Source organism: Helianthus annuus, chromosome 7 (genome assembly GCF_002127325.2).
Source record: "Helianthus annuus cultivar XRQ/B chromosome 7, HanXRQr2.0-SUNRISE, whole genome shotgun sequence".
Taxonomy (NCBI): Eukaryota; Viridiplantae; Streptophyta; class Magnoliopsida; order Asterales; family Asteraceae; genus Helianthus; species Helianthus annuus.
Window position 1 is genome coordinate 84,338,927 of NC_035439.2, and position 16,621 is coordinate 84,355,547.

Here is a 16,621-nt window from a genome sequence, read left to right on the forward strand (position 1 = left end):
GACGATGAACGCTGCTTCATTAGAATAAAGGTTTTTATATTTGCAACTTGACAAAATGTGATTTATATTAAATTTATTTTAAGTTAATAGTGTACTGGTTATAACTAATATCAAATCTTTACTAATACTTGATTTCTTTTTATGATGGTTGACTTTGCGAGAACTAACGGAGCTTGTGTTCTTAATATGTCTGAACTGAAAGTGTTTGAGGCTATGATGCATAAGCTGAGTCTGTCAGGTTACATATTTGTTTCTTGTGCTTAAAACATGTGTACATCATGCTTTAAAGGTTGTTTAAGTTTAGTGGCAAATTACTCTTGTTGTGTACTCCGGATTTTGTGTTCTTAATCTGTCTGAACTGAAAGTGTTTGAGGCTGTGATGCGAAAGCTGAGCTTGTGTTCTTAATCTGTCTGAACTAAAAGTGTTGAGTCTATGATGCATAAGCTGAGCTTGTGTTCTTAATCTGTCTGAAGTAAAAGTGTTTTGAGGCTGTGATGCAAAAACTGAGCCTGTGTAATCTATCTGAACTGAAAGTGTTTGAGGCTGTGATGCAAAAACTGAGCCTGTGCAAGGTTCGCTCGGTCCAACAACTCAAGCAAATGTTTTCTTTGCATTTTAGGGGGAACATGTGTGCTTCTCTCCCAGGGCATACAAAACACAGGTTATTGGCGGCAACCCGCCATATTTAACATATAAAAAAACTTTATATGTTAAATTTGGCGGGCTTCCGCCAACAACCTGTGTCTTGTATGCCCTGTGGAGAGAAGCACCCATCTTCCCCCTAAAAAACATAGAAAACATTTGCTTGAGTTGTTGGACCGAGCGAACCTTGCATAATGCGTCAAGGGAAACTATTGGTCGAGCGAGACATTTGTTCAGGTATCCTTATTTCATGATAAAATGATTATGAATAGCTGTGCATAAACTAATCGCAAGTTTGTTTGGTATATGCAGGGTAATAGGGAACAGCAGTGTTCAGCACTGTGTCATTCTTGCTTGGTGCCATCACCTCAGTTGTCTCTGGCTTACCATCCGTGTACTTTACTAAAATTTGATCAGTGCAGTGAGCATGCGAGCGCAACAAGTGCAGCCGCAGCAGCGCGGTGAGGGCAGCCGCAACGAGCGCAGCGGCATGGCTAATAAAAAAATAAAAAAACTGCCACCTCTAAGTAGATATGTATCAGAATGTACAAATTCATATTTATTGTTTTGTTTATGCGTTTAATCGTTTGATTAACGACTCGATTGATTTGTTTGTAACCATTTGTCTGTAAACGAACTTATTTATCTTACTTTAATTTTTGTATTAAGCATCATCTATCGCGCCTTTGCTGACTGACTTTTATAGATCACTACTTTAGGGAGAATGAACAATTATCCAAATATGGAGATACTAAATCTGCTCGAGGTATGATGCTGGTTGAACTTAAGAAACTAATTGAAGGAAATCCTTTATTTTGTGACAAATTTCAGTTCCAAACCTTAGGAATTCAAGATTAAGGACTCTTACAAACCTAAGACTGTTTGGGAAATTTTTGACTATGTTTTGTACATCTTACAATATAGTAGTTAATGTTAGTTATTTGTGAATTTGTATCACAATTTGAACCAACAAAAGCCTAGGTAGTCCGTCTATTTCAGGTAACATAACTAGAATCAAGCAATTTTCTTTGTTTTCTCCTGAGTCGCACAATAACCACCAAACGCCATCACGAAACCACCAATCGCCGCAAATCGCTGATTCTCGCCGCTGAAGAAGGCCTCAACCGACCATCACATTCTGCTACACTACCACCATCGTCGTCACAAGCCACATTGGAAACTACATCCCCGTAGATAGCCCTAAACTCACCAACTTAAGTGATACCACTCCCGCCGCATCGCGCGGGTAAGTGACTAGTATATATATATATATATATATATATATATATATATATATATATATATATATATATATATATGCAAACTCAAATAAATCTATATAAATCATCAAAATTAAAAAAAAACATTTAGCAAAATAAGAAAAAAAATTAGCATTTGAAGTATGTAATAGTGAATGTTCATCAAGTTGCTGCAATTAATATTTCATATAAAGTATTTTCGTTATGACTTCTATTTGCCTACTCTATTTCCGAAGCAATGAACTCTAGAGGGAAACCCGCGCGTTGCGGCGGAGTCGACAGTACAAGGCAAGAATATAATTCAAATCTTAAAATGATAAAACAATCATATGTAAGTTTTGTATATATATAAAATCACCCGCACTTCACGGTGGGGTAAGTTTTTAACTGCTGCCATCAATGCCATTAGATATTCTATTATTTACACCTGAACGGTGTGTAATACTAAAACATGTGCATACATATATTAGTACAGAAATCAATAACAAGAATGTTAGAGACCTTTGACTAACCAGACTGAAAACAAATGATATACTATAAGAGCCAACTAAATAAACCCAACCGGAAATGTCATCCTTAAGTGAGATGCTTGAAGAGCCTGAAATAGTAAAAGAAAGTAAACTGAAATCTTGGTAAAAGTTGTTGTTTGACCCATTTGCTTATGAATGGTAACATTACCTGAGTTGTCACCAAGAGGAATCAAGGATTCTTTTATTTAGAATATTCTGTTACCTGTCATATAGATCAAAAACAAAGATCAACGTTAGCAAATTAATTGATATATTATAAGAGCAACCCTTTGTTAAAAACATTATAACATTTATAACAAATACTATCAATGTATGTATATGTAAGAAGTAGTGAAGTTTGTTGAATTATAGAGGCTGGGAAAATTGATCTAACAAGCATATTAGACAAAGGAATCTTTATGTTTATAACACCTTTTAGTTCCGTTATTGCCCTGGCCGCTTCAGATATAACATCTCTGCTTTGTGGCTTCAAATATAACATCTCTTCTTTGTGGCGGAGACAACCTTCTAGATAGTCAAAAAATGAGCGGTCCCCACTTTGATTATTCATACTTGATTCTCTGATTAGCCTATAAAATGTATCACACAAATGACAGTGAGTAAGAACTTAGCCAACCTGTACCTTAGTTTAAAAAAATATATTGAATGATAAGAATAACAATGCCTGACTGGTGTAACGAATCAACAACCATTGAACAAAAGGTTAACGCACTGTACCCCTTGTTTAGCTGGTAACTAATTTGCTCACAGCTAATCTATCATACCTGATGATGAGATGAATATGAGCACTGATAATAGTCTACTTCAAACGAGTATAGGCTCGAGCTCGTTTTAACTTATGAAAACTCGAGCTCAAGTCGTAGATAATTTTTCAAGTTCGAGCTCTACTCAAGTTTGGCTTGTTTATTAATTATAACAAGTGTCCGCCTCCAATCTTGGATGGTTATTCTCCCAGAAAACCAAACGAGGAGCAAGTTCAAAAAGCAGTCAATATAAAGTTAAAAACTGATACAACTGTTGAATTACCAGAAAACATTGACGTCACATTCACCTCGTCTGACACTGATCATGAGTCTGAGTTAATCAAAAAGGTGGTCGATCAGGTTTTAGATACTGATGAGGAGTCTGAGTCAAAATCTGAGTCTGGAGGTTCAAGTTCGTCAGTCAACAGTCCCAAACCAACGGTTAAAAAGGCTTATAGTAAAGTGTTTTTGTTATCAAAGTCAAATTTGGATGATGAAACATTTGAAGTGGCATACACTTTAAATGATTCTGACAAATTATATTCTGACAAAGAATTTCCAATAAGAAGTGTTCGTTTTGAAATGATTAAAAAGGTTCTTAAAATGATAGAAATTAATATTTCTGAAATAAAAGATTTAAATCTTACTGGAAAACCTAAAAAATACACTTCAAGAGTTCAACAACGATTGAACAAGAAAAAGGGTTACAATTCTGGTTCTGTCTTTCAAAAGCAACCAAACCATAGTGGTAGCTACAAAAAGAAAGGTTTAGGATTTGTTCCACCAGAAAATTATAGAAATGGGAAAAATTCTAAAACAAAAAACAGAATTTGTTTCAGGTGGAAGTGCAGAAGAAGAACAGAAGAAACCGTTCTGGAAACAATCAAACCAGGAGTTTCTTACTGAGAAGAAAAGGAATGGAACTGGAGTGTTTCATCCAAATGAAACTCGAACCTGTTTCAAATGCAATGAAGCTGGTCACATTGCACCAAATTGTCCAAAGAATATCAAGACAAAACAGGGAGTTTCTGAAAAACTCAAAGAAAAAGTTGTTGATGTTGAACCATCAACTGAAAACTTCAAAATTTTTGAAAATTCTACTTATGAAGTTGGTGAGTGTTCAAAGAAAAATTTTTACAAAAAGAAAGCAAAAGACAACCAAGTGTGGGTTGTTAAGAAGGTTGGTGAGACAATCGGCGATGAATCTGGTTCCACAAAGCCAGAAGAGCCACAGGTTGAGGTAAAAGATTCAGTGAATGATGATGAATTTCCATCATTGGAGTTTGAGAAAGTTAAACAGAAAGTTGGTAAAGTTGAAATCTCAGATCAGTTTTATTATGAGAAAACTGAGTTTGATGTCGAGAAAACATTCAATGGGAATGTTAAGAAAATTTTTGGGAAAATGCTTGATGGGAAAGTAAAAGGGATTAAAGATTTTTATGCGACTAAAAAGGCAACATATAATCCTACTGAACAAGAGTTGAAAACATCCAGGGATGGTAAGACCTGGGTGGAAATTCTCTTTCCCTGAAAATCAGGACCATGCCGGAGATCCCAAGTTTGTAATCGTGGATCAGGAATCGGCATCATTCATATTTTTTTTTAAAACAAGTTTTGTATAAAAGAGTTTAAAATTGTTGAAATTTTTACAGGTAAAGGACTATGCCGGAGCTTCCAGGTTGGTAAGTGCGAAGCAGGAATCGGCATCCTTATTGGTAAATTGGTTTGTGTAGATGTTTTATTCCTACATGTGGTTATATGTTTTGGATATACATTTACAAGTGATACAGAGGTTGATGGTGCTAATGTGCAAGTGGTAAATCAGGGACATTAAATTGTACTTGATTTACTACAAATGGTTAAAAATGAACAATATGATGAACCAGTCCCTACAAGTGATTAAAACAAACTTATTTTCCGGAAAAAATCATTTTGATTAAAACAAACTTAAGTGTTTTGAAATCATAATGAGAAAATAATTTGTTTGTTGATAGGGGGAGTTCTGATTGTTTATGCCAAGTGGATGGCGAATTGAAGCAATTTGATATCGGTTGTCAACTTCTTGTATAGTTTGTTTTCAAATTTCTTTCTACCAAGTGGGTCGAGAGCTCATTTTGTTTTCAAACTTTCTTTAAAATGTGTTTGCATTTTAGGGGGAGTAGAAAATTTCAGAAAATCCAAAAACATTAGAAAATTTGAAAATCCAAAAACATGATAAAATCAAAAATGAGTTTTTGTTGTCAAAAAGAGGAAATGATAGTACATCAGTGGACGGTCACAACATGCTTAAGAAATGGAAAGTTAAATTGTGATAAACAATCTCACTGATGATGTGCCAGTAGGTTTTTGCTCATTTAGTAAATTGTGACGAGATATAAACCTAAAATTCAAACTTGCTTATCTCGTGGGGAACAACTTCTTGGATATATGGGTAACCCCCGAAATCTTGTTTGAAAGATCCCTCTTCCTGAGATACTAGGTCTTTATACTCAGTGATATCTGGGGTATTATCACGGGACTTCTGCTGAATGGAAATTCTGACCTAGTCCCCGTATAATACTTTCTGCAAATGCTTGAAACATAGCGCCGCCCTCAGCAAATTGATGAAACAATAAAATTGATAGGCATTGCTGTTGTAAAAAAGATCCTCTAAAGGGAACACACCTAAAGTCGAACCGTCATCTCTCTGCTGAACGGAAGTTCTGACCTAAGCGCTCACGGTTTCGCATCTAACCCCTTACAGATATCATCTAGGTATACTCACCTGTAAGACTGAATATTGGGATCTGGATACGGGAGTATATTCAAGTAGTGGGACACGTGATTAGGTTTAAGTTCTTAAGACATTAATATCGTATCTCGGATCAGTTGAACTTTGTGTGAAAATTTAAAGTGGACCAATATACTGACAATATAAGTGAATTGTTTAAAACTTAAAATGAAATGAAGCTTAACGGTGTTGGTGATATTGTCTCAGAAACTGATATGATTCTCTTACACAAACTCACAAAAATATTGTTTGTAAATATTTCTTTACTGCATTTCATTATTTTCAAAAATCCAAAAAGATTTTAGTGTGTTTTAGCATAAATATTTGAAAAACTCAAAAAGATTTTCGACAATTAATATTGGAAAGCTGATTTTCAAAATTCCAAGTGCTAAACATAATGATCATGAAGAAAGGGGAAGTCTATGCTTAATGAAATATGTTTTTGTGTAAATCAAACAAGTGGTTCATCATGCATGTAGTGAGTAGGGAGTCTGAGTTAGTGCATTCATCTCATCTATATTTGAAATGTGTAAAGATTTACTTTGAGGTAGAGATTGTGAAGATAACTTGAGCAGAATGTGAGCCAGGTTACGATCTTGAAACCAGGCTGATCGATCCTAAGAAGCTTGTGTTTAGAGAGCCAGGTTTCCGATACCTGAGGATTCTAAATTGAAGAATAGAGCTAGGTGATCTTGGGTATGAACCAGACTACGATCCTGAAGCAGATGATCCTGATGAACTTAAGGAATGCCAACACATTGCAAGGGGGAGTCTGTTGATGCTGATTGATAGAGTGAAGCCCAGAGACTGATCAAGATTGAAGATGCGAAGACTCGACACGTACGACTCGTCAACATCTGAGGGGGAGTCTGTTAGTGCATGCATCTGTCGACTTCGTCTTGTATCGAGTCTTAGATTAGATTGTATAGATCAGGGCTCGTAGATCGAGAAAATAGGTGTTTATATAGCTGATTTCGCTTGAATGAGCATATGTAAGTGATTCCGCTTGAAACGGTTTCAAGCGAAATCAACATCTTGTGATTCTGCTCCAACTGTTTCTTGTTCCTTTCAAGCGGAAGCAAGACTTGTATAAACAGCCTAGAAGCGAAATTAGTTGTAACTGTTGCTGATTTCCATACTGAGGTGTTGCCGGTGTGACGTTTGCTTGTAATCATTGTTAAATCAATATACAAGCTGTTTAAAGTAAAGTACTTGCTGTATCTAAGTCTATTTCTTGTTTTCCGCACCTGAAATAGATCAAAACCTCTCTGAACGACTCGTTCAGGTCATCTACACGATCCTACAGTTTGGGTACTTTCTATCAAAGTCATGCCATGAAGATCCATCAACTGGATGACGTGTATACACATCTTCTAATTGTCTGGTACAATGCCAAATCATATCGTTTGTCGTGTGCCTTGAACAATACAAGCGTCGTTTTTTAGGCATCAAAGGAGAGTATCATAATACCTTGTGAGCTACATCTGTGCCTTTTGTGTCTTTATCGACCAATCGACTCTAATTAAAAATGGGACAATGTTGAAACGACTGGTGTTCTTTCCAATCTTCTTAAATGTATGTATCTATCATCTCATACTCCAAATAGATATCTCATACTCCAAACCAATCTTCTTAAATGTCTTCTTAGCTACATAATGTGAAGAGAGAATCTTGTTGCCTTCTAGCATTGCAATTTGCAACAACGCGAGGGGATGATCAAATGAAATATTAGTCCAATGGTGTATCTCCTTCAGATTCATAAGCTTTGCAAAAAGTAAAGGGAAGAAAACGTTTTACAACCGAGATATAATTTTGTTTCAACTTCCTCTACCAAGGCTTCAAAATCATCACCAACAATGCTACTATCTCCACCCGAGTTCTATTGGTCAAGGTCTGTATCTTCTTCCATACGCTCCCCCCTAACTTCTTCAATAACGTTTTCCATATCAGCCGGTGGTGCAATGTCTTCTACTTCTACAACTGGAGGCCTAGGCGTTTCATAGTGATAGTTCCACTTCGTGTTAGCATTCCAAAAACCGAGAACTTGCAAATGGTATTTCATTTTTATCATGGATATTAAGCCATAATTTTTACATTTCTTACATAGACATCTAACTTCTCTATGTTTCCATACAATCCTTCACAAATGTCGAAAAAAGATTCGAGTCCTTGCTTGTGGTGAGGTGATTGACGTGAAAAATCAATCCAACTTTTTTTATCGATAGGCATTATGCAACTGAAACATAATTTAATTTAGGGCTTATAAGACAAGGGTAGGGTAATAAACCCACTTTTTGAACACTTTATCTCATATATAAATGTGAGTTAGATAATTGGTTTAGGTCATGGGGTGCCAGATGGGACTTGATTCGTAAGGTACACCCCCTTCCTCAATCCATGCATAGTGTACCCCCCCCCCCTTCCTCAATCCATGAGCCTCCTTGAATTAACTGGGGGAATTTGATTGGTGGGGGAGGATGGTGAATGATGGTAGGGTCATGGACCACACTAAACATAGAAATTATCAAACTAACATACACACATTTACATACTTACATACACATACACACATACATACTACCATACATACATGCACACATGAATATATATTTTACACATACTTACATACACACATTTACATACTTTATACACATACATATTTACTAACACAGATATACATACTTATATCCTAACATACATAGGTACATACACACGTTTTCACAAAAACACATAACTTATACATAATTACATGCACACATTTACATACTTTATACAACTATACATTCTAACATACACACATACATACACCTACATACACACAAAAACTAAAGAGGATAACATATATATAATAAATTAAAGAAGAAATTTAACATAACCTAACCGATTTTCTCGATTGTGGGGTGTTCTCGTCGGTATAAGAGAAGAGATTTGGGTATTAGCAGCGACAACGTGTCGCTGCTATTGGGTCTTCTGTCATTGCTATTGCTGAGAATAAACCCTAGCCATTGGATCAGGATAAGTAATGAGTGGTTGGGGTTTGTTGTGGGACACCGCGTTCCGGATGGACCAATAGCGGCGACATATAGTCTGTCGCCACAATTGAGGAGTATTTCTTGTAGTGTTAACATAAATAATGGTATTTTATTTTTACAGCAAAGCTTAAAAGGCAAACAGTAAGAAAGTTAGGCGATATGGAGTTCTTTTCCAATTGACGAAATTGTAGTATGCTATTATTGATTCCTGGTATACTTGACTTATAATATTGGATTTGAAAATAATAGTTTATTCCTTCTATAGGCAATTATTGATGATGAGAATGTAGTAGCAGTGAAGAGACTTCACGTTGGCTATGCCAGAGCAAAATTAGAATTTGAAAATGAAGTGAAGCTTATAAGTAATGTTCAACATCGGAATCTACTACGACAACTAGGTTGGTGCATTGAAGGATCTGAGTTGCTTCTTGTCCTAGAATACATGCCACAAGGCAGCCTTGACAACTTTTTATGGGGTAAGTTTTGCACAAGTATTGTTTATAGCCTTGATTTTTGGAGAAATAAATAGAAAACAAAATTTACATCAATAAAACGTTTGAGATAAACATGTACTTAATAATTTCATTGCGGGCAGGTGAAAGAAAAGGCACTCTGAATTGGGAGAAACGGTTTGACATTATCTTTGGGGTTGCTAGGGGCGTTGCCCATCTTCATAATGAATTCCATGTTAAAATAATTCACAGAGATATAAAACTAAGTAATATTCTCGTGGACGATGATTTTCAACCCAAAATTTGCGATTTTGGGTTGGCGAGACTACAACCAGAGGATCAAACCCATGTGATGCAGCGCGTGAAACGAAAAAAAATGAAGATTACACGTTGATTCTACGAATACCCGTGTAGCTCTTCCCCAACCCCAAATTGTAACCCCAAAGGCCACGGAATTTGAAGTGAAAAATCAGTTTTCTCAAAATTCAATTCTGAACTTTTCATTAGCTTTAGCAACATATAAATAAAGACTGAAATTCGAAACGGGCCTAAAAAAGATAACGGGCCAAACACACGGCCTAAAACAAAAAGCCCAAAATAGTTCAAAAAACATAAAACTGCAAATAAGTAATAGAAATAAGCGTTTTTTTGGGCCGGACGATGACCCAAACCGCCATAGGCTGTTTGCAGCAAGTTGGAGCTCGTTCTCGCCTTCGAATCGCCTGGTCGCACGTCCCAAACGGACCCTCGTAGCCCAAGTTAGAGCCATTTTAGTGAAGGCCCTTTTCTTACGCGGTCTTGGGCCTCCAAGTACAAAATAGCCCGTTCCTCCACACTTGGGCCCACATCATTCCCCCCTGGATAGACAAAATTCGCCCTCGAATTACCAGCAGTTTCATCATCAGAAGACTCTCCATAATAAGGCAACAGATGCTTCACGTTAAACACGTCAGCACAACGAATGTGACTAGGCAGTTTTAGACGATATGCATTTGGATTGATCTTCTCCACGATTTCAACTGGGCCAATCTTCTTCGCTGATAACTTGTTGTATTCCCCAACTGTAAAGCGATCTTTAGTCAAAACAGCCCAAACAAAGTCACCTTCCTCGAACTCAACATGCCTACGCTTCTGATCAGCAGCTTGCTTATACTTCAGATTAGCTCGGGTCAAATGATCATACACAGCATTATGAACTTCATGTAGACCCTCTACAAAATCCTGAACTTTCTTTGGAACAGATCCAGAAACAGGAAGAGACATCAAATCAAGTGGTCCCCGAGGCTGAGATGAATAAACTATCTGAAATGGGCTATATCCAGTGCTTCGATTGACAGCATGATTATGTGCAAACTCAGCTTGGCACAACTTTTGATCCCATGCCTTCACATGATCACCAACCAAACACCTCAACAAATTCCCAAGTGACCGATTAACAACTTCAGTTTGCCCATCAGTTTGTGGGTGATAAGCACTACTGAAGTTAAGTTGAGTATTCACCATCTTCCACAAGCTACGCCAAAAATGACTCAGGAATCGGGTATCCCGATCAGACACGATAGAAGAAGGTAGCCCATGCAAACGGTACACATCACGAAAGAAGAGTTGGGCTACATTAACAGCATCAGTCGTCTTCTTGCAGGGAATAAAATGGACCATCTTGGAAAACCGATCCACCACAACAAAGATTGAATCATTACCTCTCTGAGTACGAGGTAACCCCAACACGAAATCCATACTAATATCAACCCATGGCTGTGAGGGAATTGGCAAAGGCATATAGAGACCCGCATTGGTAGCCGTGCCCTTGGAAATCTGACATACACGGCACCTCTTCACATAGCGATCCACCTCTTTTCTCATAGTTGGCCAATAATAAGAAGCTTGAACCAATTGTAAAGTACGATCACGACCAACATGCCCTTCACCATGTAACTCCTTAATAATCTTTAAGCGAAGACTAGAATCGGGAATACATAGTTGATTCCCCTTGAACAGAAAACCATCATGCAAGAGAAAGTCTGACTTTTGCCCACTTTCCACATCCTGCAAAATAACTGAGAAATAAGGGTCAATGGCTAACTGCTCACGAATGACCTCCAAACCCGGCACATCAACCCTCATAGATATAAGCAGATTACTCCTCCTGCTTAACGCATCAGCAACCCTATTTGAAACACCAGTCTTGTGTTTGACCACAAACGTAAATTTCTCAAGAAAGGCCAACCATCGCCCATGCTTGTGAGATACCTTATCTTGAGTACGAATGTGCCTTAGGGAATCATGATCAGTGAATAAAACAAACTCCTTGTGAAACAAGTAATGGCGCCAATGCTTTACAGCTTGGACCACTGCATAAAACTCTAGGTCATAAGTACTGTACCTCAACTTAGGCCCAGTTAACTTCTCACTAAAATAAGCAACAGGTCGACCACCCTGACTAAGAACCCCACCAATCCCAACCTTTGAGGCATCAGTATGAAGTTCAAAAACTTGAGAAAAATTAGGCAATACCAGAATTGGTGCTGTAGTGAGCTTCTCTTTCACAACTTGAAAAGCCAACTCTGCCTCATCTGTCCATACAAACGTCTTCCCCTTCATACAATCTGTCACTGGGGCCATAATAGAACTGAAGTGTGGAATAAACCGTCTGTAAAAAGAATCAAGCCCATGAAAGCTACGAACTTCCGTAATGGTAGTAGGAGTTGGCCAATTTTGAACAGCCGCCACTTTGGATTCATCAACCTGTATCCCATCACCAGAAATAACATACCCCAAGAATAACACTTTAGGGGTCATGAACACACACTTCTTGGTGGCTGCATAAAAACGGTCCCTGCGAAGTAGGGCCAAAACCTGCCTCACATGCACAACATGGTCACTGAAAGAAGCACTATAAATGAGAATGTCATCAAAATACACAACCACGAACTTCCCAATAAAAGGCCTAAGCAACTGATTCATCACACGCATAAAAGTACTAGGTGCGTTTGATAAACCAAATGGCATCACCAACCACTCATACAATCCTTCGCGAGTCTTGAAGGCAGTCTTCCACTCGTCACCCGGTCTAAGACGAATCTGGTAATAACCACTCTTCAAATCTAACTTCGTAAAAATAATAGCACCACTAAGTTGATCAAGCAAATCATCAAGTCGAGGAATAGGAAATCTGTACCTCACAGTAATCTTGTTGATTGCTCGACTATCAACACACATACGCCAAGTGCCATCTTTTTTTGGAGTCAATAAAGCCGGAACAGCACAAGGGCTCATACTTTCACGAACGTGGCCCTTAGAAATTAACTCCTCCACCTGCCTTCGCAACTCTTCATGCTCAGCAGGGCTCATCCTGTAATGTGGTCTGTTGGGTAACTGTGACCCAGGCTCCAAATCAATATGATGTTGGATGTCACGCAAAGGTGGCAATCCATCAGGCAACTCAACAGGGAAAACATCAGAAAATTCCTCAAGCAAAGGAACCATAGCATCAGGAATTTCGACTTCCTCGGGCACTGCCTTCCCTATCAAAACGAAAACACTGTCTGTATCCTCCAACTCATCTTGAAACTGACTGATGGTCAACAAAGTACCCGACTGTTTTGCGGCTAACTGCTTGGGCTTGCTAGGAACAAGAGTGATCTTCACACCACCAAACAGAAAACTATAAGTATTTGACCGCCCGTTATGCTCTATATTACGCTCGTACTCCCAAGGTCTGTCCAACAATAAGTGACACGCGTCCATAGGGACCACATCACACACGACATCATCCTTGTACGTGGACCCAATGGAAATTGAAACGAGTGCCCTTTTAGATACCGTCACTTCACCTCCCTTTTTCAGCCATTGAAGCTTGTACGGTTTCGGGTGACTCTCTGTCTTCAAGGCCAACTTTTGAACTGCCTCTTCAGAAATCAGATTGTCACAACTTCCGGAATCGATGACGAACGTGCAAACCTTTCCCAAAATAGTACATGTTGAGTGGAAGATGTTATGTTTCAGCCAGTCATCCCCATCTGCCTTTGGTGTATAGCAAGAACGTGTAACCACCAAATTCACCCCAACATCACCGGTCACAACCTCTTCTTCGTACTCGGTTTCTTCATCGTACACTGGATTGTTTTCATACTCTTCATATTGTTCGTCCTCAGACTCAGCAAACAAGTGCCTTTTGCCAGCCCTTTTGCACTCCGCCTGACGATGGCCCGTCTCACCACAATTGAAACATCTTGGACCACTACTACTAGCCCCCTTAGAAGTAGGCCCGGTATTGCTACCCCCCGGCTTCTGTTGACTCGGCCCGCCACGAGGCGCCCCACTGCCAGACCCAACGTTTCCCCCAGCAGGGGTAAATGAACCGCCCACCCAACGGTTTTGCTTCTCAAAGGCCAACGCCCGTTGGTGTGCCTCAGGAATGGTTAACGGATCAAAAAGATTCACGGCCTCCATGATTTGAACCCTTAGACCCCCAATATACCGAGAAACAAGTTGCTCCTCCGGTTCTTGAATATCATTCCTCGCAATCAACTGGTAAAACTCTGTGGTATAATCATCAACCGATTTAGCCCCCTGTTTCAAATTCTGCAGTCGCTGGTACATCAACCTCTGAAAATTATGAGGCAAAAAATTGGACCGCAAGCACTTTTTCATCTTGGTCCATGTCACAATCCTTGACTTCCCGAGCCGGTTTCGTGTTAACTTCAATTGTTGCCACCACGCAGAGGCCCTACCACGTAACCTGGTAGCGATCAAGGCCACCCGCTTGTTTTCAGGCACCTCCTTGTACTCGAACACCTCCTCTACGGTAGCCAACCAATCGATGAACCCCTCCGGATTCAAACTAGACCCATCAAATTCTGGAATATCAACTCTAATCCCAGAATCCCAACGCCTGTTACCCCCTCCACGTTCAACCCTTGGTCGCCCTTCCTGTTCGTCTTCGGAAGCCGAACCGTCACCAAATGGGTTACTAAAATCAGAACCATACCCGTCATTGGGTCCCTGCCTCCTACGATTGATCAAATCGGCCATCCGATCAGTCAACTGATTGACCACTTGATCCAACCGTTCATCCATCCTCGCCATAAGGCGCTGCTCCAACTCTCGTTCATACACTTCATCGAGAGGCCTGTTGTTGTTTCTCCTCGGAGGCATTTTGAGCCAGGAATTCGGCTCTGATACCAACTGATGCAGCGCGTGAAACGAAAAAAATGAAGATTACACGTTGATTCTACGAATACCCGTGTAGCTCTTCCCCAACCCCAAATTGTAACCCCAAAGGCCACGGAATTTGAAGTGAAAAATCAGTTTTCTCAAAATTCAATTCTGAACTTTTCATTAGCTTTAGCAACATATAAATAAAGACTGAAATTCGAAACGGGCCTAAAAAAGATAACGGGCCAAACACACGGCCTAAAACAAAAAGCCCAAAATAGTTCAAAAAACATAAAACTGCAAATAAGTAATAGAAATAAGCGTTTTTTTGGGCCGGACGATGACCCAAACCGCCGTAGGCTGTTTGCAGCAAGTTGGAGCTCGTTCTCGCCTTCGAATCGCCTGGTCGCACGTCCCAAACGGACCCTCGTAGCCCAAGTTAGAGCCATTTTAGTGAAGGCCCTTTTCTTACGCGGTCTTGGGCCTCCAAGTACAAAATAGCCCGTTCCTCCACACTTGGGCCCACATCACCATGTTAGCACAAATCTAGTTGGCACACTGTAAGTTAGTGAAATCACCCCTTTGATATATAATTTGATCCGGATTCAAATACCCTAATTTTATCATGACAACATTTTAATGGCATAATTGATATAGAGGATACATGGCGCCAGAATATGCAACAATTGGACATTTATCAGAGAAGGTTGACACCTACAGCTTTGGTATCGTGATCCTTGAAATCATCAGCGGTCGAAGATGTAATGATGAAAATTTTAGTGGACCTGACACATCTCACCTTCTTGAACACGTAATATACAACCTCCTTAATCTTTTCTTCTTCAATAAGTGATCAAAAATGATTATTCCATATGCAAATTAAACTCTTGCGGAACATTTGTATGATAAACATAATTTTGTTGAATAGGCATGGCAATTGTATGAGAGAGGCATGCAAATAGAGTTGATTGATCAAGAATTAGGTATAGAAGAACACCATAAAGCCAATGTGACGAAGACCATTGAGATTGCTCTAATGTGCACTCAGTCGCCAGCTTCTTTGAGACCAACCATGTCAGAAGTTGTTGTGATGTTGTCAAGTGGGCTATCTATGGGACCAAGAAAACTAGTAAAGCCTAGTTTCATTGATTCTCGTAGAGTCATCCACTTTAGTGCAAATCAGTCAAAGTATAAGTAATACATATAAATGTATAAAAATTATATTGATCTCTTATATAGATTATGTATCCAATGTCATTTAGCAAATCTACATTGAGGGTCTATGGGGTCACCAATAAGCTGCACGTTCAAATTTGGGTCTATTGGGTCACTAATACGTTGCACATCCCTGTAGTTTTCCCTTATTAAACATTGGGTAAATTACAAATGCTGTCCTTCATTTTATACCAAATTTCAAGCGATATCCTTTGGCGTTAAAATTGATGAATTTTGTACATAACGTTTTAAAATTTTGCATTGTACGTCATTTGGCCCTAACTCAGTTAAGTTTTATTGTTAATTTAGTGTAGTTTAGTCTTATTACTAATTACTATTTAACTTAAAAATTATATTAATAAATAACACAAAAAAAATAATATATGGTGGTGGATGAGGGCAAAGCTCGTGTGGCGCCTATGTGGAGGGTGGTGGCTGTGATTAGGAACATCACTACACCACAAAGCCTTAGAATGCAAGGCAAGTGGTGATTTTTATGCCTCTTTGGTGGTAGGGGCGGAGCTACCTTATGCCGGGGGGCAACGCCCGCTACGGCTTGGTGCGGAAAAATTTGGAAAAATTAGTGTAAATTTTGGAAAAATTTGAGGTTTTTTCGATTTCGTTACGGCTTATTTATAAAACGTTACGGCTTGGCGGATTTTCTAGATCCGCCACTGTTTGGTGGTGGTTGCTTTCAGGTGGTGTAGGGTGGCTGGTGGCGGGTTGGGGTTGGTGGCTGGTGGCGGGTTGGGGTTGGTGGTGGTGACATATGATGGTGACGTATGAAAGCTGAGAGGGAGAGAGAAAAAGATATATATAT

General features: G+C 39.0%; 1 protein-coding gene and 1 long non-coding RNA gene across 2 annotated transcripts; one reads left to right on the top strand and one right to left on the bottom strand.

Moving 5' to 3' along the window:
- Positions 1–2,281: 2,281 nt before the first annotated feature.
- Positions 2,282–2,872, bottom strand: LOC110867926. The gene is made up of 3 exons (XR_002552017.2): positions 2,844–2,872; positions 2,581–2,634; positions 2,282–2,500 (listed from the first exon to the last, which is right to left on the bottom strand). It is a non-coding gene; the product is annotated as an uncharacterized LOC110867926 (long non-coding RNA).
- Positions 2,873–9,136: 6,264 nt separating this feature from the next.
- LOC110867924 (probable LRR receptor-like serine/threonine-protein kinase At1g56140) lies at positions 9,137–15,852 on the top strand. The gene is made up of 5 exons (XM_022116983.2): positions 9,137–9,453; positions 9,573–9,778; positions 15,121–15,146; positions 15,244–15,397; positions 15,515–15,852. Exons 1-5 carry the CDS (start codon positions 9,420–9,422, stop codon positions 15,782–15,784), a joined length of 690 nt encoding a protein of 229 aa, XP_021972675.2. The 5' UTR covers positions 9,137–9,419; the 3' UTR covers positions 15,785–15,852.
- Positions 15,853–16,621: the final 769 nt, after the last annotated feature.

What these genes read in the sequence shown, in the direction of transcription:
- LOC110867924 (XM_022116983.2), top strand. Translation starts at nt 9,420, where the DNA reads ATGCCACAAGGCAGCCTTGACAACTTTTTATGGG. An exon ending in CCTTGACAACTTTTTATGGG is followed by an intron (nt 9,454 to 9,572) that starts GTAAGTTTTGCA and finishes CATTGCGGGCAG; the next exon opens with GTGAAAGAAAAGGCACTCTG. An exon ending in ACAAATCTAGTTGGCACACT is followed by an intron (nt 15,147 to 15,243) that starts GTAAGTTAGTGA and finishes TAATTGATATAG; the next exon opens with AGGATACATGGCGCCAGAAT.